Source organism: Conger conger, chromosome 2 (assembly GCF_963514075.1).
Source record: "Conger conger chromosome 2, fConCon1.1, whole genome shotgun sequence".
NCBI classification, from domain to species: Eukaryota; Metazoa; Chordata; class Actinopteri; order Anguilliformes; family Congridae; genus Conger; species Conger conger.
The window spans coordinates 21,853,025-21,879,549 of NC_083761.1; the positions used below are offsets into that span (position 1 = coordinate 21,853,025).

Here is a 26,525-nt window from a genome sequence, read left to right on the forward strand (position 1 = left end):
CCACCTGGTCTTGTTTACAGAAAGCTAACAACTATCCACAATCAACTCAGTTATCAGTGCACATGAGGGACATTGTGCTAGAAAATGACATTACATTAAACTTTCACATTTTCATCTTAAGCACCATATAGTAAGTGGCAGGTCAGATAAGGTAAAATTCTCTCACAGTAAACTATCAGTTATCCATAGCCATGAACATCAAATCTAGTTCACACAGTAAAGCATAGACTATATCAGTAAAGTTATGGCAAGGCATAAACTAGAAGTGCAGCATGATTATAAGAGATATGATAAGAGCTACAACATGAAGATGAAGTGCAGCATGAAAGTGATAGATGAAGATACAAGTGCAACAAGAAAGTACTAGAAGATCAAGATAGCAGGTGTGATATTGGCAATCCTGGATGAAACCCTTAATCTTCTGAAAGGTATTGAAAATACAGACATCAGCCACATGAAGACATATGAATAATAAGGATGTACTGTAAATAACTTTCCCTCCTCTTTCTCTTGTTTCAGACCAAGATAATAATATCTCCTTCTCTTTCCCAATCTATGAAAGTAAAAGTGAAACCTCAATTTTCCACTTTCAGTGAAATCTCTCCCTCTGTCTCAAAGTAAAATAACTACTTACAAGCTAGTTAACTAGAATGATTCAGGTAATCAGTGTTTTGTGAGGGCACACTGTGACTCCAGTAATAAGCGATATTTAGTGACATGGTTTACACTTGGGGTCTGACAGTGGTGGTGGTCTCTTACATCGCCCAGACGGAGGCAGGTTCCCAAGCTGTGGATTACATCTTCGGCCAGGTCAGAGTTCTCCGAGTCCCACACCAGGCCTATGGTGATGATCTCTGGTGAGTTCATCAGCACCCGCCGAATGCGCAACATCTCCCCACAGTTACTCTGAGAGAGACGGGGGGGGGGCATGAAGGTCATTTCACCAAGAGAGGATTACCTTGCTCTGAGAGAGAAGGAGAGCTGTGAGGTGAGGAGATAGGGGAAGGGGTTTATGCGACACACAGAGAGAGCGAACGCGAGAAAAAACGTAAGCTGACTGCAGGGCAGAAAGACAGAAAGTTATCTCTCTGCCATAGACAGAAGGAGAAGAACAGAGAGAGGAGGTTCATCACCGTGCATAACACAATTCATCATTCCTGAGCCACTCAGTACACATGTAACAATGAATATCAACATCAGACAAATGTGCTTTCTCTTTGCTGTTTTTTTTACTCTCGAGTGCATTCTTGTGTCCCCAGACATGTCCCGGTCCCCGGACGCCAGCTCTTCCCCTCCCCTCCCCTCCAGAAGGCATTCTACAGTACAGCAGCTGGTCCCTGGGGCCCTCAGCGCTGGCAGGTACTTGGTGTGCTGGCTCCGTGGAGGGAACACGTCCATTTTGCTGAGCTGCGCCACGGCAGGCTAACGGTAGGTCAGTTCCTGCCCCTAATGGCGCCAGCGTTGCATAACACCACCACGTCACGCCCAACTGACCCTCTCCACTCCACTGCCTGGCCCTGAACCCCGCCGGCTGTCTGAATCTCACAGTCGATTGGTCCGATCAAACCGGAAGGGGAGGTAGCCATGATCTGAACCTATCGGGTCGAACTGTCAAAACCCAGAGCTCAGAGCCAAGGCTAAGTCCCACGCATCCCCCGCCCGGCGGCCGCTACCCTCGAAAGCAGGGCTTAGGAAGCTTCTAGAACTTTCTTTTGAGTCAACTCGGCAACTTGGCCCACGGCAACTTGGCAGAGTCAAGGGAAAGGAGGGAAGGAGAGAGGGAGGGGTGCTAACAGCCCAGGAACGCTTGCTGCGACTGCCATCCCGCCAACATTTGTCACAGGAAAACATTTCCTCCCTTGTGGGAAACAGAGAGAGAGGGCAGGTTAGCACGGGCCGGCACAGGCTGGCACGGGCTTGGCATCAGCTTCTGACAGGAAGGGATTATGCACAGAGATTATGGCCCTCGTCTCTGAGGACAAACAGATCCACGGTGAGCCAATCCAGAGCGAGATGCAAAAACATGGAGCGCAAGCAAGCAGAAATCCAGAGAACCAGTCTGAACACAGCTGCTTTGAAGAAAACAGCCTGGATATAGGGGCTTTAAGTAAAACAGCCTGAACAGAGTGGCTTTAATGAAAACAGCCTGAACAAAGTGGCTTTAATGAAAACAGCCTGACCAAAGTGGCTTTAAGCTAACCAGCCTGAACACAGTGGCTTTGAAGAAAACAGCCGGAACACAGTGGCTTTAATGAAAATAGCCTGAACACAGTGGCTTTAAGCTAATTAGCCTGAACACAGTGGCTTCGAGGAAAACGGCCTGACCACAGTGGCTTTAATGAAAACAGCCTGAACACAGTGGCTTTAAGCTAACCAGCCTGAACACAGTGGCTTCGAAGAAAACAGCCTGAACATAATGGCTTTAATGAAAACAGCCTGAACACAGCAGCTTTAAAGAAGACATGAACATGGTAACTTTCAAGTGCTATTTATTAAAACAAATTCAAAAATTATTTTCTCTTTGTTTGTCAATTATGCAGCGCCATGCCTGCCTTTCAAGGTATCTCTATGTCACTCACAGCCACAATCACTCACTAGCCAGTGACTCATTGTGGCCACCTCACATTTCACTGAGGAACTAATGCAGCAAAATCCAGAGTAATCCAAAGAAAGCACTGTTTTTGAAAGACTGGATTATTAAAAAAGAACAATAATGTTTTGGGTATATGTTCCTGATTAAGGAAATTAAATATTCAAACACCCCTCCACCAGACTTCTGCAATAAAATCTGCTGAAGTGGAAATCTGAATGGCCACCAATAATGAACCAAAGCTTTGTGATTCTGTGCAGCCTCTTTGTGGGAGCCAAGAAAAGCCCCAGGCTTAATGGAAGCAGCTAGCAGAGTCAGCCTTTGATTGGCCACTTGGCCCGGCCTGCTTAACAGCTTGGCCCGGCCTTCTTACAGCTCCCAACTCATCACCAGAACCAAGCTCTGCCTTCAGATCCAAAGAAATTAACTTTCCACACATGCACGCATACACGCAAACCCAAAACCCAAGCTGTCTCACATGTACGAATACATACACAAAACTCACAGTTAGAGACAGAACTCAATAAACAAGAGATCCAAGAAGTAAAACTCACAGCATATTGATTGAGGAAGTCATGGAAGAGTGACATAGGAAGTAAAACGTACAGGTGTCACAGGAAATGAAACTCATGGAAGACAGTGACAGGAAGTGAAATTCAAGGGACAGTGACATATCACAGCTCTGTACTCTTAACATATACATTTCTGTCTCCCTATCATTTCTGTCAATGCATTCCAACTTCATACATCTTACAAACAATCATTGAATCATGTGACCAAGTACAGTTGACACAGGAAGTGAAACTCATGGGACATTGACACAGGAAGTGAAACTCACAGAACATATACACAGGAAGTGAAACTCACAGGAGAATGACACAAGAAATGAAACTCACAGGACAGTTCACACAGGAAGCAAAACTCACGGGACATTGACACAGGAAGTGAAACTCACAGGACAGTTCACACAGGAAGTGAAACTCACGGGACATTGACACAGGAAGCGAAACTCACGAGACATTGACACAGGAAGTGAAACTCATGGGACAGTTCACACAGGAAGTGAAACTCATGGGACAGTTCACACAGGAAGCGAAACTCACGAGACATTGACACAGGAAGTGAAACTCATGGGACAGTTCACACAGGAAGTGAAACTCATGGGACAGTTCACACAGGAAGTGAAACTCATGGGACAGTTCACACAGGAAGTGAAACTCATGGGACAGTTCACACAGGAAGTGAAACTCACGGGACATTGACACAGGAAGTGAAACTCACGGGACAGTTGCGCAGGTCCCCCATGGTGCTGGCGGTGCGGAGCAGCTCCCCGAACATGTCCGGCGTGGGCTTCTCCCGGCACTCCAGCATGCGGACAGCTTGGTTACTGCAGCAGAGGGGTGAATGGAGCAGACGTGTCCTCAAGCGCCGGTGTCGGTGTCAGTGTCAGCGTACACTTTTACACTGCACACTTCTAACACCGGACTGACTGTCCACATGGCTCTTTTTACCAGCTACGTCAATTTAACCACACCTCTAAATCAAGTATAATACGATGAAATCACTCCATCCCAGTCAACAGGGAATAGGACAAGCTGCTGATTGGTGCTGATTGGTATAAATGTAGGGGCGACATGGCTCAGGCTGTAAGAGCAGTTGTCTGGCAGTCGGAGGGTTGCCGGTTCGATCCCCCGCCCGGGCTGTGTCGAAGTGTCCCGGAGCAAGACACCTAACCCCCAAATGCTCCTGACGAGCTGGTCGGCACCTTGCATGGCAGCCAATCGCCGTCGGTGTGTATGAATGGGTGAATGAGAAGCATCAATTGTACAGCACTTTGGATAAAGGTGCTATATAAATGCCAACCATTTTACATCACTTTTTGAATTAAAATCATTTGTCTTTTATTGTATGTATGTTTTAATCCGTGTTCATTGTTAAAGTTCTCACATCTCTGCTATGCTGTTATGGAATGTGGGATAATTAACAAAAAACATTTCCTTAACCCTCCTATTACGTTTTGGGTCAATTTGTCCCCATTTAGTGTTTGACATCTCGTAAAAATCAGTTAACCTTGTTTCATATTGATACTGTATGATTTTTTATTTATTTGGTGGGATTAAATGGTAAACATGCAATAAACATACTGCTATGTTAAGTCCTCTACCAATTTTGCATACTAATGTGTTGTGTGGGGTTCTTTTGACTCTTTTGACCCTCTGTATAAAATGTAAGAAAATATACATATATCATTTCTTTGCGGATGATTCTGGTGACAAACTTTCACATCCTGCTCCTCAGGCTCTAAAATGAGATGTTTCTCACAGATTTTTCATATTCATGCATAAAAAGGCTAGTCATTTTGGAAACAATAAGAAAGCGACAACCAAAGTGTCAAAATATTTATATTACAATAATTGTTTGTTAATTAAACTGTTGGGCTTAATTAGACCCCAAACATAAAAGCGGTCATAAATTATCAACATAATAGGAGGGATAAATGTGTTTGTCTCAGTAAATTAACATTTACACAGTTCTATCTGAACCATTTTTATAATCATTACAGGCATACATGAAACCTTAGCTGTTTCATGTATGCCGTTTCTTGCTCGGTAATAACTGAGAAGCCATTACTTTATAATTCAATATTTGATTATTTTCAAGAAGAAATCAGCAGTGTGGCATTACAGATCTATCTTTGTCTCTGTGACACTTTTCTTTGAATAATGTATGATAATATTGATAGCAGAGTGATTGACTGATCGATTGGTTATTGCAAAGGAATACTGTACATGTGTCTCATTCCGCTGCTTCAGTCAGGAAAGAGTGGCTAGCTCTTTCCATGCGCAGAAGAAGAACTTTATTGAGCCCTGTGGGGTAATTCGTCCTCTGTATTTGACCCATCCTCGTTACTTAGGAGCAGTGGACAGCCACAGTGCAGCGGCTGTTTTTTTTTATGGTGGTGCGAGGCGCGTGGGGGCGGTTTGGCTCATTTGCGTACCCGCCCGCGGGGCCTGCCGGAGCCCTTTCGCGGGGGAATGGAAGCGTGGGCCACATTTAAGACACATTCCTTTCATGCAATATTAATGCAAATCATTTCATTCTTTTCTTTTTTTTCCACACAATCATTTGTACGAGATGTCTCGCGCGCGTGTCTCCCGGCTGCCGGCTTAACTGGCAGATAACGCCGGCCCCCTCGGGGGTAAAACGGAAGGCGTGGGAAGCACCGAGACGGTGATGGGCAACTCGGGTTCTAATTGCGGCGGGGGGTGGGGGGGGGTGGGGGCGGGGCGGTCTCGCCTCGTTCAACGTGTGCTAACGTCCCCACGCCCGGTGATGAAGTCCTCCATTAGCATGATTCCTAGGCGACCTGCACGTCTAACCTGCTGGGTTATGTTACCCAGCCTCTCGTCCAATAGTCATTTACATTCTACTCTGCAGCAAGGCTTTCCCTTTCTGCTTCGCTAAAATGCCTTTAATCGCCTGGTTTTTCATCTAAATATGAAATATACCCAACAGTACAGTTAATTTCTCCCTCTGTCCTTTAGGAATATTTTTATCTACAGTACACCATTCACTGTTTTAGTCTGGAAATGCATTAAGACCTCATTAGCCCTGTTCCTAGATACACTCAGTGAGCACTTTATTAGGTATGTATTATACTTATTTTTTAGACTTATTAAGTCTTCTGCTGCTGCAGCCTATCCACTCAGAGGTTTGACGCATTGTGTGTTCAGAGATGCTCTTCTGCATACCACTGTTGTAATGTGTGGTTATTTGCATCACTGACACCTTCCTGACAGCTTCCGTCTGGCCCTTTTCCTTTGACCTCTGTCATTAATAACGCATTTCTGCTTGCAGAACTGCTGCTCACTGGGCTGTTGTGCAAGAAAATCCAAGGAGATCAGCATTTTGTCTGAAAAACAGCTGAACCTCTTGACCACGTCTGCATGCTTTTATGCATTTAGTTGCTGCCACAATATTTGCATTAACAAGCTGGTCTACCTAATAAAGTGATTGCAGTGTGTAGCTGCAGTACATACAGTAGATAGATAGATAGATAGATAGATAGATAGATAGATAGAAGGATAGATAGATAGATGGATAGATGTTTTGCTGATGCAACAAACAGTACAACAAAACACAACACAAGTACTAATTCAACAGACAGTACATTACATGGTAAAAAACACACCGTCTGGACTTACACCATAACTCATAAAAGTAGGTGTAAGATATTTCATGATACATCCCTTTTAACACTTTCATTCCTGTAATAAGACTTAAAATCATATTTTTTCTCTCAAGTAGAAAATATTAGCTTATTTTAAGATTTTATTTTTTGGTTTTTTGACTTTTCTTCAATTTCGGGCAAGGAGGATTAAACCAGCCAATTTAAACCAGCCCAGTCCAGTGTCCAGTGACTAAGTGACTTAATACAATATACTAATAATATAATTATAATACAATTTTCAGATCTCCACTGACCTCCACACCCTTCTCCTCCAAACCCTTGGTCCCATTCCCACAAATGCTAAGAGATCGTCCCCATCAACATCGCCCCCACTTACCAGAGGGAGGTGGTGGAGATGTAGTGCACCATCTGTATGAAGGGTAGAGGGTCTGACGTGGCCCCACAGCTGTTACACACACACTGAGAAGGAAACACACACACAAAAAAATACACACATACACACAAACAAACACATACGCACACACAAACACACACCATTAAAAAATGACCATGTCTTTTTTTTCCACCGAATATGGGCCTGTTTATCCCTATTTGGACCTATAATTTATATTTGTATGCCTGTCTCATAGCTGAAACATTCTTTGTCAGTTTTGGAGGGCACAGACCAGCGTGTGTGTCCTCTGAGTCATGGGCCGCCAGCCAACGGAGGCACACAGCAGGTGTTCCGCGGGACCACAGGAGTTACCCTAGCGCAGGGATCAGCAACTCACGCTCCTCGTGGGCTGACAACTGCTGGTTTTCCCCCCCTCCCTTTACCTGGAAGTCTGGTGTGAACACAGTCAGTCAGTAGCACTAGTTACCTGGCGAAAAGAAAAGGAGGGCTGGATTTCAGGGCCAGAGTTGATGATCCCTACCCTAGTGCGATAAGGTGGAGGAAACCCTGTGTACTGAAACGGAGACTTGACTATGGCCGATTACACCATGTCTCAGGATACCCAGCAACACTCTGCAATGACCGGTACGGGATTTCAGGGCCACAGGTGATTTGGCTGGACGCCAGTGAAGGCCCATGAATGCCAGTGAAGGACTCTCCTGGACAGAGTTAAAGCCCCACTCAGTAATTTCGTTTGAAAATAAAATGCTAATGGTGTACAATGAGTGAAATCACAAAGATATGCTAAAATGATCTATTATCGCTATTATCGTCATCATAAAAATCATCATCAAAAGCACTTCAAAAGGAAAAATAACGATTTAAAATAAGTGTTGGACGTGCACTACTTCCGTGTTCATTTTCTGTCTTCTGCCATTCATTCTTCTTCTTCGATTTATATAGCGGACGTTTTGGACTCTTTGCTCAACTCATCACCATGGAAATAAACTCAGGCACTCAGGCACGATATCGAGAAGAATGGTTAGCACATATTTTTTGCCAAATAAACTGTGCCTAACTGCCTCAGATGCACTTAACATTGCCACAGTAGCCTTATGCGAACTGCAATAGTAACAAGGGTTCAGTATTATAGAGTTTAGCGGGCTAAGCAAAGTTGTTGCCCAGGTTACCAACACCAGGGCAAGACTTAGAAAAACTACAAGGACCATGATCCACCGAGGTACAGAGTTGCCATCCATGTAATTTTTGTCGAAAAGCAACCGAAAGTTCTGTGGAAATTACAGAGTGGGCCTTTAACGCTGGGCCCCAGTGACCTCCTGTCTGCCAGAGCTGCTCTCGATAAATCACACCTATGTAAATTCTGCCCTGTGTTTGCCCTTGGCTTCGCCCGCTCTCGAAACACCAAGTAATGACGGTCCACCTCCCCATGAATCAGAGGAACAGGGGTCAGCTTCTAAATTGGAAAGGAACACTACATTCCGAAAGAGCGTGGATGAACCCCGACTAACAGCACACAACAGATTATGTCTTTTATCATTTTTAAAATTAAAATGTCACTTTTTAAAGAAATAAAAGCAAGTCAATTTCAGAGGGTTTTTTTTGTACTGTTGCAGTGCTTAATTTGCTATTTTCTGATGCACGCAGCACAAGCGGAGGGTAATTGTGCTGCTAGTGAGGGGTGGGGAAAGGACGCTGTGTTCGGTGCGATGAGTCACCCACTGTAGAGGTGCATGGAAGTGTGTGGTGAGTTCCTCCCTGAGTGGGGTGCAGGCTCCACCCACCTGCTCGAAGAGCGTCATGGCGAACTTCTGGTGCGGGATGCAGTGCTTGGCGGTGCAGATGTCCTCCTGCGTCTCGTCCGAGATGTGGAAGTGGATCCGCATCAGCAGGTTCTCCTGCGGGAGATCGAGGAGTGTCACCGTGTTACTCCTGCAGGGCATTCTGCGTGCGTGCGTGTGCTTTTATGCGTGACTGTGTGTGTCTGTGTGTGCGTGTGTGTGTGCGCGCGTGTGTGACTGTGTGTGTGTCAGTGTGTGTGTGTGTGTGTGTGTGTGTGACTGTGTGTGTCTGTCTGTGTGCCAGTGTGTGTGTGTGTGTGTGTGTGACTGTGTGTGTCTGTGTCTGTGCGTGCGCGCTTGTGTGACTGTGTGTGTGTGTCAGTGTGTGTGTGTGTGACTGTGTGTGTGGTTTTATGTGTGACTGTGTGTGCGTGTGTGCTTTTATGTGTGTGTGTGTGTGTGTGTGTGGGTGTGTATGTCCACCTGTGTGAATGTGTGTGTGTGTGTGTGTGTGTGCATGCGTGTACGCATGTGTGAGCGGGCAGCCTGCATTTTTCATTCATTTTTCACTGTCAGCGCTCTCTTCACGTTAATCTAATCAGGAGAGGAAAAAAACACGTATATATTTCATAAGGGCCCTTCGATTCCCTCAGAGAACAAATTTAAAATCAATCGATCACACTACTAGGTCCTGACACTCCAATATATTGTCTATAACGGAAAGTTGTGAAGACGAGCAGAGACCAAAGAGGCCCTCAGCACCACTATACCTCCCTTTTCCATCCCTCTTTTTCATCTTACAACTGCCACCCGACGAGAGCTTTCCTTTGCCATAGCGAAACAATGACTCAAAAAATAATACACACTGTAGCTAACATGTCCATGTGCATTATGTTCGATATAATGAAAATAACTTCATGCAATCATCCCAAATCTGTAGTATGAATATCTTTGAAAAGCTCTTGAAAGCTCTGATTTGGGATAATTCACTTTCCAGAGTATTTTATATCATTTCAGTTTTAGTGAAGGTTTTTGATTGGCTGAGACAGTTGAAGGATATTGAGAATAATGATATTTTATATTTAAGCAATAATTCACGACAGGCAGTGGTATATTGTCATTTTATCACAGCTAAATAAACTTCAAGTAACTACAAAGTAGCTTGTACAGCATCATCTTGCCTGTAGAGGTTGTTCTGTACATGTCTTTATTACCAGATTTTCTTTCTTCTTAATTATGTTTAATCTTATTTTTGGTTGGAGCTATTATGGCACATTAAACCTGAGATCACAGCTCTCAAGAACGGACTTACTCACACTATATAAAATTATGCTGATAATTCTGAATAATCACTATCATATGCATTAATATGTTCATTTATCTATGGACTACAGATAAAAATGAGCTATGTCGTTCAATGAATTTATGTAATTACTGAAATGCTGATTACAGAAGACACATAAAAAAAATGGACCTTCACAAATCATGATATTGTTACAAAGAAATGAAAAGTAGATACCATTTTCCATTATAAGTCAAGGACCATTTTTGGAGATTTGCAAAACCTGGTTGCATCTTGGGTCCCCCAAGTCTTCAAGTCTACCATCACCACCGTGCAAATTAGCTTTTTGGAAGGGTTGCCAGAATAAAAACCCCAGTGTAGGGCAATCTGCAAATCAGCATGTGGAGTTAAAACTACATTGCTAAACTACATTGTAACTTTGATTGGAACCAGATGTTATGGTTGTTATGGCCAGATGAAACATTTTGGCCACAGACACCAGTGGTGGGTTTGGCGTCAGAAGGATGCATATGCTGAAAAGAATGTCATACCTACGGTGAAATATGGTGGTGTACCTTTGATGTCATGGGGTTGTTTTGACTTGGCTCTTGTTAAGGTCAACATAACCATTAGTGGCTGAAGCTAGTGACATTTTGGCCAAAACCTAGTTCAGTCTGCCAAGAAGGTTAAACCTGGCAGCAAACAGATCTTTTAGCAAGACAATGATTACAAGCATACCTCATAATCAACTAAGAAAAGTGAACTCACCACAAAATGGCTGTTTATCAATGGCCAAACTTGAACTCAATTAGACCTTTGTGGTTTGAATGGAAGAGGGCAGTCGATAAGCACTCTTGAGGTTCTTGAAATATTCTATATGGTAAAAGATCTCCATATTCATCAATGCCATTAAATATGACAGAAGACAACTAAGTAGTGCTATCTTGTGGTAATTTTGGTTGATTCAATTTAATCATTAGTAAATACTTTCCACACATTTGAGAATGAAATATAGCTCATTGTTTGTTTATCTTATCTCACATGTAAGGAGGACACTATGGAAACATGAGGATGAATGTTTTTTTAACCAATTATACTGGCGGAATTTCCTAAACCCTTGTCACGCGTGTCTGCTTCCCAAATGTGATTTTTTTTCCCCCCTCTGAGTGATCATCAAATTTCTGTCGATTTTCATCCATCCTGTGGAAATCCGTTCAGCAATAAAAACCAGGAGCCCCTGGAGCACAGCGAACGTGAACTGACCCTTTGCCAGCGTTCACCTTAACCGTTCGCCCGGTCCGCGCGTCCAGGCTGCAACACCGAACAAAGCAATAAAGGGACTGTAAAAAGATAACAAAATAAAAGCTTGCAAATTTCTTCATTCTTCGTTTATTTCATTGTTTTTTTTTCCCCTCCTAATATACGGTTCGTAATATCAGCAGAATACTCTGAGTTGCTGCGTGGGCAGAATGAGGGAGCGGCCCTAATAAGATGGGGGAAGCGTGAGGTGTATCTGGCCCGCGGCCTGATTCCGCCTAATAAACTAAGGGGGCTGGGGGATAAATCAGGCTCTCTGTGGAGCTTCATCACCGGCCCTGCCGGAACAAATGAACTGATGAAACCAAGCGGGACGGCGGCCGGCTTGAAGCGGATCGGTCGGCTCGGCGGCAAATAAGTCCTTTCAGCACCTGTGGAGGTGCTCATCCCATCACGGAAGTGCGGTGCAGCGCGTGTAGAGACACTGAGATGCTGGGCTCGAATCAAAGGCAGTGCGCTTCCCCTGCAGCTGTACTAATGTTGGCGCTGTGTGCTCTGAAATCACCGTCAGCAGTGTCGTACCGGAGTTCTCCTTCATCCGAACGCTTCCCTGAGCTAGTGGTCCATGTTCCCCTTCCCGCAAAATGGTGCCCTGAGCTAATTGCCTGAGTTCCCCTTCCACCAGAAATGCTGCCCTGAGCTAGTGGTCCATGTTCCCCTTCCCGCAAAATGGTGCCCTCAGCTAACCGGTCGTGTTCCCCTTCCCTGCAATACGCTGCCCTGAGCTAATCTCCCATGTTCCCCTTCCCCCAAAACGATGCCCTGAGCTAATCACCCCAGTTCTCTTTCGTACAAAATTCAGCTTTTATCGAGGGAGCATCCAGGATGGGAAACAACCCGAACGTTTACAGAACACACGAGAGACAGATATACAGACAGACCTCTCACACCTACGCATGCACACACACGCGCACACACACACCAATACACACAGATACATACACACACAGACACAGCTATGCACACACACACCTATGCAGGCACACAGACACCTGCACACACACATACACAGACACAAACATGTGGGAGATCTTACAAAGCATTCGGCCGCATCGTCCATGATGCCCAGCTGAAAGCGCTGCTCGTCCTGGAAGGTCTTGGCCAGAGCACTGCGCAGAGCATCAGAGGGGAGCACCTTCTCACTGCTGAACTGGAACTGTGCAAATATGCTCTGAAACAGAGAACGGACGCACACTCACTGTATGAAACTAACACACACAAAACAAAATGCAGCGCCTGCATTGAACACTTGCAGTGCCACAATGCTCTGAAGAGAAAACAAAATAAGCATTAAGTTCCTAAATAAACAATCACACTCACTGTGTGAAAGTAACGCTCGCACAGAAAAGAGAATACACTCAGAACAAAAATAAAACAAACATACATGCTGTGTGAAATTATTACTGAAATACATTGAAATGAGTAGAAACACTACTGTATACAGTGCGTAAATATGCTCTGGAAATAAAAACTAACACTTGCTACATATAACAAAAACACTCAGGGCATAAACTAAATACATTTGCAGCACCACAACCCTCTGTAATGAAAACAAATGTTCATTCTGTGAATATATTAGATGTAAATCTTTTCAAAGGACTGCCCTCTCTCATTGCCCGAAAATGCTTCTAAACAATAACGCAGCACTCTGCTCTTATTTGCTGCTGAGACAGCAAGACCCCCCACTGCTGGCTTCTGTTCAAAGGTTGTAATGCACCATTTCTATCAGGACCCGAAGACACTGACATTACAACAGTAATAAAGGACTCTTAAAGCACGCTGGTGCTTTTCTCTTAAGTTTCGCCTCAGGTCGATCTCGGTCTCCTTCCTTTCAGTTATGCGACAACTCCAGACTTCTCGAAAGAGGACGCAAGAGTCCCACGATGCATCGTCAGGGCGGGGTGAAGCGACCCTGTGACCCCTGCCACCCAACACCTGTCTCACGCAGGCCTGCGGGCTCTGGGTTCGGAGGGTACAGGCCACCATGCTGCCAGGCGGTCCTCCGGTGGCGCCCCCCGGTGGTCGGCTCAGGCGCGTCTGCGTGCCGGTCTGGGCACTGCAAGGCCGCTGATAGACTGCACTGCGCCAGAGAGCAGCCGGGAGGGAGGGGGGCAGCCCCCAGCATGGAGAAGGTGGGGGGGGGGGGGGGGGGCGGTGGTGGGAGGGTGAGAGTTAGATGGATCTCCGCAAAGGAAATTTCCACCTCTGTAATCATACTGCTCAGCTCAGCTCCCACACAGGAAGCACATGGTTGTGCGGCATCTCTCTCTCCATCACACTCTCTCTCTTTCTATCACTCTCTCTGCTCCTTCGCTCTCCCTCTCATTCCCCCTCCCTCGATCTTTCTCTCACTCTCCCTCTCGCTCGCCCTCCCTCGCTCTTTCTCTCTCTTGCGATCCCGCCTCCCTCGCTCTTTCTCATTCTGCCTCTCACACTCTCTCTCTCTCTCTCTCTCTCTCTCTCCCCCTTTTGCTCTGAGTTAGACATATTGGCAGGGTGGCCTGATTGAAATTATAGTACAGCTGCCAGTGATATATGTGCTTTGCGGACAGAAAGGAATTCCATTCAACGCTTATCTGGAGAGAGAGGGGGGGAGATTCACTTAAAAAATATTGCACAACCATGTGCTTTCTGTGTAAAGTGAAAATTGCTCTATAGACAAGTCCCGTTAGGGGAATGACAATCAGCCCACTAGCAGCAAAATATATATCAGCCTACCTTAAGGTGACAGCGAGCCTCTCCACACTATCACACAGATTTATAGATAATAGATATAATTTATAATTCACACACACACACACACACACACACACACACATATACAAGAAGCGCAGGGCTGAAATGATTAAAATTAGCATCAGCTAATATATTACTTGGTTAATTACAGCAATTTATCAAGTAATGCATGAGTAAAATAAAACAATTTTGACAGGCCTGTTATATGTTATGCATATTAAAAACACAATATGGAGCACAGAGCAATATAGGCAAACTGGAACCTTAAAAGCATTAGCATTTGGTGTTGCTGACAGCAGCTTGCCAGTAACCTTTAATGATGGTTTGGATTGATACAGGAGGAAACATCAACATCAAAGTTGCTGTTTGCATTGCATCTACAACTTTTTTGTATTAGAGCAGTAAAACTAAGTTTAAACTATCATAAGATTAGTATTAATTTATCACTGTCAGCAGGCAAATTGAAAGTGAAGACATTTTGTTTCATCACTGTTTCCAATTTTAAGTCATTACGACCTCTTTTGACAGGTTCCATAGTCAATTCTGCTGTGTTTAAACAACTGCTGAAAAACAACAATGCCCAGTTCACATACCAAGGGAAATCAACACCTAATCAACCAGGATTTTTTTGATTGACATCCCCAATACATATGAAAACATTTGGGTATAACAAGGGAGGGTAGCTGTGGCTAAGGTGGCTAAGGCACAAGGGAAGTTTTCAGCCTGTCACACCAGGGCTGTGTTCAATAGGGCAAACATTAGCTAATGTTCGTGAACATATAAAAATATGTTTTTGTTCGCCACAAACGTTAGCTAACGTTAGCTAACAGTTTGAAAAGGTAGTAAGCAGCGAAAAAAATGGCTGCTGATGGGGAAAGTTGAGACAACAAAAAATCACAATTATTTGGCTGTTATAATACACTTGAATCAATGTAATATGTTACTGTAAAAAGTAAATCTAAGTTAAGCAATGAATCAGCTAGCTGTTTAGATCAAAGTCACATCCATTTGTATTCAAAATGTGCTGGTGGCGAACTAAATGGAATGTTCATCGAAAATCATTCAACAGTAACTGTTTACTGCAAACATAGTTTGCCGTGAACATTCACTGTCTTGAACGTACCTCAGCATGAGTAGAGAGAACAGCTTTGTACCAGCAGATGTATCTTAATGACTGAGGTTAGAGCATACACCACTGATTAGGACTCTTTTGTTTCTTACGGTCTCCACTTCATTCAACGTAAGTACATATTTACTTGCCCCAAAGCCTGCCGCACATAAACACACACATACTCACACACCCCCACAAACACGTGCACACACACACACGTTTCCAGTTTAGCTAAAGAGGTATACACAGCAGAGGAGTAAGTTCTCTTTTTCTTTAAATCATTTTAGAAACTTGGTGCCTCCCAAGTCGCCCCTGTGGTATCCAAATCTCTGCACAAAGAGCACTGCAGCACGCTTGTTCTTCTGATGTGTACACCTGCAATCCCCTCTCTATCTGACACCCTACAGGCTACGCAGTGTGGTATAGGAGAGCTAGCTCTGACTGGAGAAGAGCCATAGCCTCATGGACATCAGAGATATTGTTGGGAGGAGGACCTAATGCAGTCCCCGGCTGAAAAAAACAGCTCAAGCTAGGTTTTGAAACAGCTGGTAGCTGGTTGAACAGTTCAGACCAGCTTCCAGCTCAGCATGGTTAAGCTGGTTGACATGGTTCGACCAGCTCAAGCAATGTTTTAGCTGCATGTGCTGGTTGACCAGTTCATACCTAGCTAGACCAGCTTATGACCAGCTCAATTTTCAAGCAGGTCAAACTAGCATATCTAGATTTTACAGCAGTGTATTAACCTGAATAACAATCGACATAAGCCCACCGTAACCATGACAATGAAGCCAATTGTCACCACTGTGTATGATGGGGCAGGGGAAAGGACCTATCATATCAAGGTTTTTTGGACTACCCATTTTTACATTTACTTGTCAGCTATTTCAGACCATACCAGCTAGAGGCTGACTGGCCCACATCAAAATAGAAATAAGTCATCCTTGAAGAAAGTAGCACGTATGTGTCTTGACTTGAGGTTAATATAACACACAGGCACCCCATTGCTTCCAGACAAATTCCCCCTGCGTTGGACGCCGTTCCTGCGACTTCCCACTGCCTTCGGAAGACGGCCACATTCGGGGCTGTCGCTTAGCGATGGCGGCACTGCCAGTCCCATCACAGCCACGGATGCGACAGTGACTGAACATCACACCTCCCTTTCCCTCTCCCTCTCCCTCACTGCTGGTTATTGACTCAGGGCCATTTGGGAATGTCTGGTTAGATCGGGCCAACGAAGCGTTCACACGCTCATAATGCGCCCATAGCAGCCCGTAACATGGCATGCTATATATATCCTCATCTGAGGATTAGATGTGCTGCCAGAATAACTGGTCTGCAGCTTTGCTGTGCCATTTGCTACGTCATTCATTGTAATGTAGTTGAGAAACTGAACACAAATTCAACATTGTACTGAACATTGTACTAAACTTCAACCGTCCAATGTCCATTAGTCTGTAGGTGGGGGTTGGTGTAGCGGAAAGTTTGGCATAAACTAGGGCGTAACATAGTTACATTTTACAAGAAACCGATGGCTAGGAATAACGGGCAAACACTGTCGGTCAACTTTACAGCACCATTTACTTCGGCAGAATAAACTGTTTAAGGAACCAAGGACGATCAGTTCTGGTCAATATGTTTTATTCTGCTTCTCCACTGTTACTGGAGGCAAAGCTTGTTCATGTGGTTAGCCTACTGTATAACCATAGAGTGTGCGCACACAGTGTGCCTGGAACGTCCTCAAGCACCTGCTACTGGGTGAAAGTGCTATAGCTGATTGTGATGGAAGAATTATTAAAGTTCCTTAAAAACTTTGGGGAAAACAAAAGCTTTTTTCGTGTGAAAGGTGAAGCAGTAGCTACGTATATCACAGTTCCAGCACATTTTAAAGAAGATGTCAGAAGGGACTGTAATGCAGAACTACAGAGACCGAAAATAACCACAAAGACGATGTCTAATAACCGTGTCCAATGTGATTATACACAGAAATACCGATATATAAAGAAAATATGGCTTTTGTGGGTTTACAGAACACCCATCATCCTCTGCTGCCTCAAATCCTATTTTAACTTTGGCAGGAGAAGTCCGTAATACAAGGATATGTAATCCCCATACGGGAAAGCGCTATGCTAATTTAGTGTGTGCAGATTTAGAAAAACCAAAAGAACAACAAGCCAGGATATATTTTTTGTAAGCAAAATAAACATTTGTGCTGCATTTCCTGGAGCAAAAAAAAGATGCCCACACAGGACATCAAATTCCTCCCAGCGCTGACTGCGTTAGATCATTAAAATTCAATAATGTGCATCTCAAACGATGGATAAAACCACAGGCAGCGTCTTTAATTCAAGGGTTGGCTTTACGGAGCGTCACTAATGTCAGTCTGCACAGGAAGAACACTCGCGCCAGGGCAGTGACATCACAAGCACACAGGCTCACAGTGACTCCTGTTGGAAACAAACACTCAAAGACAAAAGCAACTGATACAATGTTTGCTTCTTTCAAAAATACAGTGTGAATAAATGGCTAGTGGCTAAGGAGCAAGCCTGGGACCCGGAAACGTTGGTGGTTAAAATCCTGGAGTAACCACGATAAGATCCACAGAGATGTTGAGCCCTTGAGCAAAAGGGTCTTAACCCTGCATTGCTCCAAGGCGGGTTGTCCTCTGCTTAGTCTAATCAACTGTAAGCCACTAAAGATAAAAGCGTCAAAATAGCACATCATTTTTCATTATTATGTAAGCCTCCTTTACAAAGCTTTCAAGTATCAGGTCACAACACAAATGTATGATGTAGAAGAGGGAAGGGAGAAGCGCATTTTGAAGAAAAAAGAAACATATCACTTCATGAGTCATGACAACACATTGTTCAAAGCGGCAAAGATGGACGGGATGCGGTTGCTCTGCATGCTCTTGAGACTGCCTCGGTAAGCAAACTGAGTGGATATGCAGTCATTCCTGTAAATCAATACTCGGCACAGTCATTGACCTTTGCACATATGTTTTTAGTTTGTACTGTTTATCACAAATGGTCAAATGGGACATTGAACATTAATGACCCTCCAAAAAGTTAAATACATCAAATGCATCTCGCTCCAAAGAGATATTTTAAAGCATGTGTTTCGAATGCAATGTTTACTATGGAACAAATAGTAATAACAAAGGAATTTATTCACTTCACTTATTCACTCACTTTACTTTTTCTGCCACACACAAGCTCTATCCAGTCTCACAGAGTGAGTCACTATTTTACAGAGATTCCCTGTCGATTAATGCCCTTATTTAGTCAATATAACCAGCAGCCAGTCTGGAAAAAATACCTCCACCTGAATTGCATTAGTGTGAATGTCTTGAACAGTCTTCTATACTGGCCAGCACCAGAAATGTAACTTTCCCCCCCCCAACATGGTGGAACAACAGGTGGCCTATTTCAGTCCACCAGAGTACAGAGAGTGGAGATGGCCATGTGTTACCATAAAGGGAACACTGCAAACCTTAACTGTTTTCTGTAAAATGAATCTCTGCAGAAATCGATCGCTAGCTACAGTGACTAGCGAGAGAGAGAGATCACTAGTGAAAGAGATAAATAGATTGCTAGCTATCTTAGTTAGGGAGAAATATAAGAGATAGATTACCTTGCTTGTGAGAGAGATAGATCGCAAGCTAGCTACCATTTTTGCAAAATGACATCTATTGTCAAGTATGCAATCGGAAGCAAATGATACAGTATTACACCTGCCACTGAGGTACTCTGACAGGTTCCAGACAGCCAGGATGGGGAGTTTCCTTTTGGTCATATGGTAATTTATAGTAATATGATACGCAAATTCAGGAATACTTCAAAAAAATAATTTTTTTTACTTAAAATAATTTATTCACTGTTATTAACTGTTGTGTAAAATGTACTGACTTTATATTTCCACGGAGAACACAGGCTTCTATTTCGGCTTTCTCCGTTGACATAAAATGGCGTGGGTGGAGATTCAAGTTTCAACCAAGTTTTGCAACCAAGCATTGCACAGTTCACTCTTTACCCACCAGGGAGAAAAGTGTCAATATGTTGCCACTTGAATGTATTTAACTCTTGTTCTTTTGGGGGTGGAGGGGTGACATTATTGCAGCTCATGTTACTAAACACTGCCACAGAACTCAACCTGTCCACTGCCAAACCGCCCTCGGGAGCAGTCACTCCACACCTCCGGTCAGTAGTACCTTGAGAGCACAGAAGATACAGGAGTCCTCCATGCACTTGTGTGTGGTCAGCTGACGAAAACTCCTGCGAAAGATATCCAGGTGCCACAGGACCTGAGGAGGTAATTAACATACAGATGAGGGTTAAAAAAGCGTCAAATGAATTTTTCACATTAAAGACTGAATTTAGTTAATTTAAAAAAATGTTTGTGCCAAGCTGTTGCTGACATTATGCATAAACCAGATATTATGGAGAAATAGAAAACCACCTCTTGCAACAGGAGAAGTATGAAATCACCTGCCGATCATACAAAAGCATTCTGACTAGAGTCTGCTGTTTTGAGATCTGCATTGTGTGCGAAACGTTGCTGTTTATAGGTCTGCACCTCTTTCAAAGTTCAAATGACAAAAAAAGGAATACAACTGTACTGGTTTTTACCGCACACAGTACAGTCCCTGAGGCCCTGTACCTCACCATTCCAGCCTCACCCTGCACTGTACGTGAGCACACTAGCGACAACTATTGGATTTCCCTTTGATGTTACGATATAAAAATAATGGCCGGAGTCTTCCAGCCAGCACTCAGCTATACTGTAGGATCCACTGCCAAGTTATGCCGCAGCTTTCCTGTCAAACCTTTATGAATCAGCGGTGCCCGGTTCTGCCTGCAAAATTCTGCTCTGCCTAGTCCCTGCCCACATTTCAGGAGCAGGACCTTGCCCTCCCAAAAAAAACAGATCAAGCTAGGTTTTGAAACAGCTGGCAGCTAGTTGACCAGTTCAGACCAGCTCCCAGCTTGACATGGCTTGAGCAGCTCAAGCTATGTTTTGAAACAGCTGGCAGCTTGCTGACCAGCTCAGACAGGCTACCAGCACTAGCTGGTTGACCAGCTCATACCCAGCTAGAGCAGCTTTATGACCAGCTGGGCCGTGCTAGTTGACCAGCTCATACCCAGCTAGACCAGCTTATGAACAGTTGAAAATTGAGCTGGTCAAGCTGGCATAGCTGAATTCTACAGCAGACAGACCATGTTTCAGGAGCAGGACCTTGCAGCAAGACAAAAATGATGTTTCATACAACTTTAATACAATGAGTTTTGGCAAGACAGGACCGGCAGGCTCTCGAACCTATGCTCGTGTGTGATTATTTGGTGAGATACAACTGCAGTGTGTGTGTGTAGCGGACTCAAGCAAAGCCTCTGTGCTGGTTAGTATGGAATAATGAAAGCCCTGCAGCAAGAAATGCACAAAATGGTTGTGAGTAAAATCAGACCATGCCATGACCTGGGAAATGTAAAAAAACACAGTTCTCACATTTCTGACTTACTGTACTGTACTGCACTGACTGACATTGCCAATTAATGTAGGGTTGTCCAATTTTATCCAAAAAGGGCTGATGTGGGTGCAGGTTATTGTTTTAGCCCAACATATGGCACATGATTCAATTAATTAACAAAGATTAATTACAGTCATCAATCAAAACCTTTATAATCAGGTGTCTTACCACTGGGCTAAAACAAAAACCTGCACCCCTCTTCTCTTTACGGAGAAGACTGGACACCTCTGCATTAAATAAATAAACATCACAGTGCACTCACAAGCTGTAATAAATTCCTTGGATCCTGACATCTCCAAATAAGAACATGCCTATGGACCTTTATACACAAGGCATCACGTACAGGCAATAAGCACAGACACACATGGATATTACTCAACACAAAACCAAAAGTTACTCCACTTCAGGCAAATCAGGGTTCACAGTTTCCGCATACGAGACATTCTCCCATAAGGAACCAAAAGAAGTAAAAGTTTAAACTTATTTCTGTAAAAACAAAATAGAGAGCATAAGCATCAGATAAGCATTCACCTTCAACTGACACATTTCTTACTCTGAGTACAGTGTAACATTCCATCATTCAGGCCTGTGGAATAAAAACGTATATAGCTTACCCTGCACGTTTAAGTTTTACATATGAATAATGGATCGATCTTCATGCCTCTGCAGTACTGCGTTTGGATAGTTCCCTGCCGTCCGAAAACATGGAAAAAGTAAGAAGCCGTTTTTTAAACGAGTCCATCTTTGAGGATTCGGAGATTATCCCCGCGTGAAATCACGCAGTCTTTCGGAAAGGTGGCAGCCACGATACGCTTCCCCTCTTTCTGAGCGTGTTCGCAGCCTCCCCCGAACGCGGTGTTTGCCGTCTCAGCTTGATCAAAAGGCCGCATGAGCCCGAAGCGAGCCACAATATTTCCCGAGTAAGCTGAATTCCCGGAGTCCGCAACCCTGGAATCTGGCCACATCCCCGCTTTAAGTGCTATCGAATTATTTAATCACTTTGTCCCGCCCACCACCGCCCCCCCCCCCCCCCCCGCCTCCCCCCCCTCCACCCGAGTGTCAACTCCCTCATTCCCTCTCCTCGTTGTCAAAGCTGCTAGCTTTCTTTCCTTTGAATGCTCGGAAATTATTGTTTTAAAAAGGCAGCCCGGTGTTTCCCATGTCTTCACGTGTACCCGCTCATCAGGAGATGACAGGACGAAAATGGGTGGAGCTCTAACTTTGACAGTTGTGAATTAAAGGTCGATGCAGCAATGGCTGGCCGGTGATGTCATACAGGCGGAGTGGAGTAACTCTTGAGAAGGGGGGAGGCAATAAAGAGGACCCTGAAACCTTGACTTGCTTACTACGGGAACAGAGCTGATAATGGCCGATAGCTGTCACCGTGCCACACCTGGGAGGCCACTGTAATGGAAGTCACTGTAGAGCAGTTGAACCGAACAGAAATGCACCATATAGCACAATGCAGAACTGGCACCTCCTCTGCAGCAGATGGATGCAGATGCTCTATTAGTGGTCTGCTAGTGTGTGGAGGCTTTGTTATATCCATAGGGCCGTTCAGTCATCACGTATATCTGAATATGTGTGTGTGTGTGTGTGTGTGTGTGTGTGTGTGTGCGCACTTGTTTACCTATATAACAGAGGACCATGGTGTCATTACACATCCACGAAGGGGACATAGAAACCAAGAGGGGACATTTCCTAGGACCCCTCTTGGCAAATGCTTTAAATCATGTTAAAATGATGAGTTCAGTGAAGTTTTATTAAAATGACCAAGAGGGGTGTTTGTGTGCGTACAGTATGTGTGTGTATGTGTGTGCATGCACCTGTGTGTGATTTCTGTGCTCCTACATACATTGTACTTCTAAGGCTATTTCAATCAAGTCCAATGTTGATCATCCCAATGGGAAATTCGGTATGCAAGCAGTGTCACATTAAAACAGTTGAAGAAGCACACACAATACTATTACAACCGGAAAAAAAAAAAATTGCTTGCACCGCACGCAAACAAAGCCTCTGTTCTCCATGACCAGGTAGACCTCGTACAACAACACATGCCAGCCAATTTCCCCCAGGGGCATCAGTGAAGTCTCCTTCTTCCATCCTACTCCACTGCCCCATAACACTGAATAAACAGCAATTAAAAGCATGTCTCGATAAGACTCCGAACGAGACAGAAGGAGGTGGAGAAGAAGGAGGAGGAGGGTGAGGAGTCGGCAGATGACAGCTTGCATGCCGGTGTTGGCGTCTGTTTTTTCATTATTAATACTTTCGTTGTTATTTGTGATGAACCGGATCCCCGCTGAACAACAAATGGAGCAAAATCTGCCTGTAGTGGGCAGCGGGGGGCGCTGCGGTTGGCACGGTGGGCACCGGCCCCCTGAAGGGAAGCGAACCACACATGCCGATGGCCGCCCGCTGACTCGAGAGGCAAATTTAATTAGCTGCGATGGGATTAATCAACTGTGGGGCGCTCCATTTAGCGGGAAGACCGGTTTGAAGAGAATGCTAATGATGGGCAAGTTTTATGGAGTCAGCAGAAAAATACCTGCCGCCCTTCGATCAGCCTTGATTCCAGAAGTTCAATCTCTGGTTATGGAGCTTCGGGAAAAATGTCTTGATTTTTCTTGCCTAGGTTTTCGAATGGGTTGGTTAATTCACACACCCACTCCAAAGGCTCTCGACCCAACCCATCCCTGAAGTTTAGCCTTTCCACATTGGTACAACTAGCAATTGTGGATGATAAAAACCATGCACTCAAGAAGAAGTCTTGAATTCTGTTGGTAGCTAATCAGAGTCTAGAAGGAGCCAGCTAACGTTAATTACAGTGACCGACCACCTTAGTGCAATGTTAGCTAGCAACATCAAGGAACATAAGTTCTCTTGTAGCTAATATTACAAAACAGCGGGTCCTGAACATTGAGGTTTAGTCTATATATCATTGCATATACAAATACAAGTGAGAAACAAAATACTTCCCAGAAATATAAGTTATGCTCATTGTTATGACTAGGGGTGTGAATGGTTTAAATGTTTAAACGGCTAACCGAAACTGAGTTGTACACGTTGCTAACCACCAGTGACAAAATGCACAAATGGTTGGACAATTGAAGAAAGATTCTGGCTGTGTTATAACTTCCATCAGGCTAGTCCTAGCAACCAGTCTTTGGCTATTTCAGGGGGTTAAGACTGCAAACACCACAGGGAATTGAATGCTGCAGTATTATAGTTATCATCGGTATTGCATTGTATTTCTTAAGGATCACAGAGGACTTATTCATTGACATGCAAATTCAAACTATGCCATATATATAAAAACAAAGAAAGCAGTACATCACTGGACAAATTCTGCACGCAACAGTACTAAATAGGCAAGTTGAAAAATAAAGCCTATAATGTAACCACTGTTCATAATTTTATTAAATCCAACAATAAATGTTTTTGATTGAGTGTAATTTACTTAGCCTAATAGTGCAATAATTTTTATTTTTTTGTATTCAATATGTCTAATGTTGGCAAGAACTAGCTTATCTACATTTCTAAAATCAAGTAGAATTCCATCCATCCATCCATTATCTGAACCCGCTTATCCTGATCAGGGTCGCAGGGGGCTGGAGCCTATCCCAGCATACATTGGGCGAAAGGCAGGAATACACCCTGGACAGGTCGCCAGTCTATCTCAGGGCACACACACCATTCACTCACACACTCATACCTATGGGCAATTTAGACTCTCCAATCAGCCTAACTTGCATGACTGTGGGAGGAAACCGGAGTACCCGGAGGAAACCCACGCAGACACGGGGAGAACATGCAAACTCCGCACAGAGAGGCCCCGGCCGACAGGGATTCGAACCCAGGACCTCCTTGCTGTGAGGCGGCAGTGCTACCCACTGCACCATCCGTGCCGCCTTCAAGTAGAATTGTTGGCATAAAAAAAAAAGACTAGTAGCCTATCAACTCCATCGGATATTGAAAGTGAAAATCCCCTGCTTTAAAAGGACCACATTAATCCTGTCACCACAAAGATTTCCCAGCAGCGTATAAAATCAAATGCATTGGCAAAGTTTGCTGTTACATAAAAATATAATTGTATAGAAACCATTGGCATATTTACACCATTTCCGTCAGATTCTCTGGCTAAATTGGAGCAGATTTATCATGTCGCCACCATGACACAGTGTTATCATGTTACTATATATCATGTAAATAGACATTAACGTTACAACAGAATTTTAAGTGCACAACCCTGTCTGCAACAAAGTTCTCAATAGCAGAAGATTGGGCACATTTCATGCCAATCAAGTCTGTCAGGCAGAACTCAAAGGGGAGAAGGATGAAAACATTCATGCGAAGAATTATAATTTTAACTGATGCAAAAAAAACAACAAAAGGTTATCTGTGGGGACAGGGCGCCCACTCAAACACAAGACTGGCCCTTCTTAAACTCTGAGAGCACTGGCCGCAGGTGCTCCCAATTACTCCAACAACCCTCTGAACATAGGGAGCGTGTAAGCTTTAAACTAGTGTTTAATGTCAGCTCTGTATATATCTTCCACCACAGCACGTTTTTTAGTACTGGCATCTCGTTTTGCGTTGTTCAGTCCCTCCCTCCACATAAAGTTAACAAACTTTATAGTTTATTGCTTGTAACATTACATCTCCGTGCGGCTTTAGAAGCAAATATCAACAGTTAATGTTGGCTAGCAACTTGTATGTTTAACCCCTTAAGTATCGCCCCATATCTTTATACAAGCTTGAAAATGACATACCCAAAATAAATTGGCTACTGCTCTTGAACCCTTTTGACTACAGGCATAATCCTGGTGTCCTCTGAAAGGTAACCCTTTGCGGTTTGTTTGCAGTTTGTGAGTCAGAATTACTCATTAAAAGTTGCAGAAGCTCAAACACAGTGGAAGTGGAAGATTTGTTCTGTTTTTGAGTGGATACAGATTATTGTAGTGGTGCCTGGCATGCTTAGAAACACAATGGAGCCACAGCCAAAACACACGGCGTAATGTCATTAGCCACTAGCTCAGCTGATGCTATACTGTATTTTTTGCTCACGGATGCGGATCACGCATTTATTGTGCAAATGGATTAGTGATACTGGCCAGATAAGCCCGTACGTGGGCTCTTCGTGCCTATACAAAATGTTGATAATAGCATTCAAATGTACAACTACTTTTGTAGAAGTATGCAATGGTAAAATGGACAACAATGATACTTTCTATATCACTAAGGGCAAAGTCTGTCGTTGAATTATACTCAAGCTTATCTGCATATTTCAAGTGCTGGGTAGATTTTTGTGGTAGAAAATAATTATGAATGAAGGAGCTTGCATGTATTAACGTTAGACAGCTAGAGAAAAGTGAATGAAAGATGTTTTGTTCACTTTCTCCTTTTAAGTAGACTATAATTTTGCCCTATTTCACTCCAGTCCTTAAGTGTTAGATGGATTTTGCCAAGATAATAGGATTCAGGTAAGAGCGGTCGGTTGCCAGTTCAGTCCCCCACCCTGGAAACAAGATACCTAATCCCCAATTGCCTTCTGTTGCACCAGTAAGACATATGTCAAATGACAATTGGAGAAAAGTGTTGAGG

At 43.9% G+C, this 26,525-nt stretch overlaps 1 protein-coding gene across 1 annotated transcript in view; it reads right to left on the reverse strand.

Annotated features, from left to right (window-relative positions):
* Positions 1-26,525, reverse strand: part of LOC133122686 (inactive ubiquitin carboxyl-terminal hydrolase 54-like) — a 65,006-nt gene that overhangs the window by 18,297 nt on the left and 20,184 nt on the right. Inside the window, 6 exon segments of the mRNA XM_061232781.1 lie at positions 760-906; positions 3,872-3,977; positions 7,159-7,241; positions 8,958-9,071; positions 12,590-12,724; positions 19,608-19,700. Of these exon segments, the coding sequence (XP_061088765.1) occupies positions 760-906; positions 3,872-3,977; positions 7,159-7,241; positions 8,958-9,071; positions 12,590-12,724; positions 19,608-19,700 (678 nt within the window).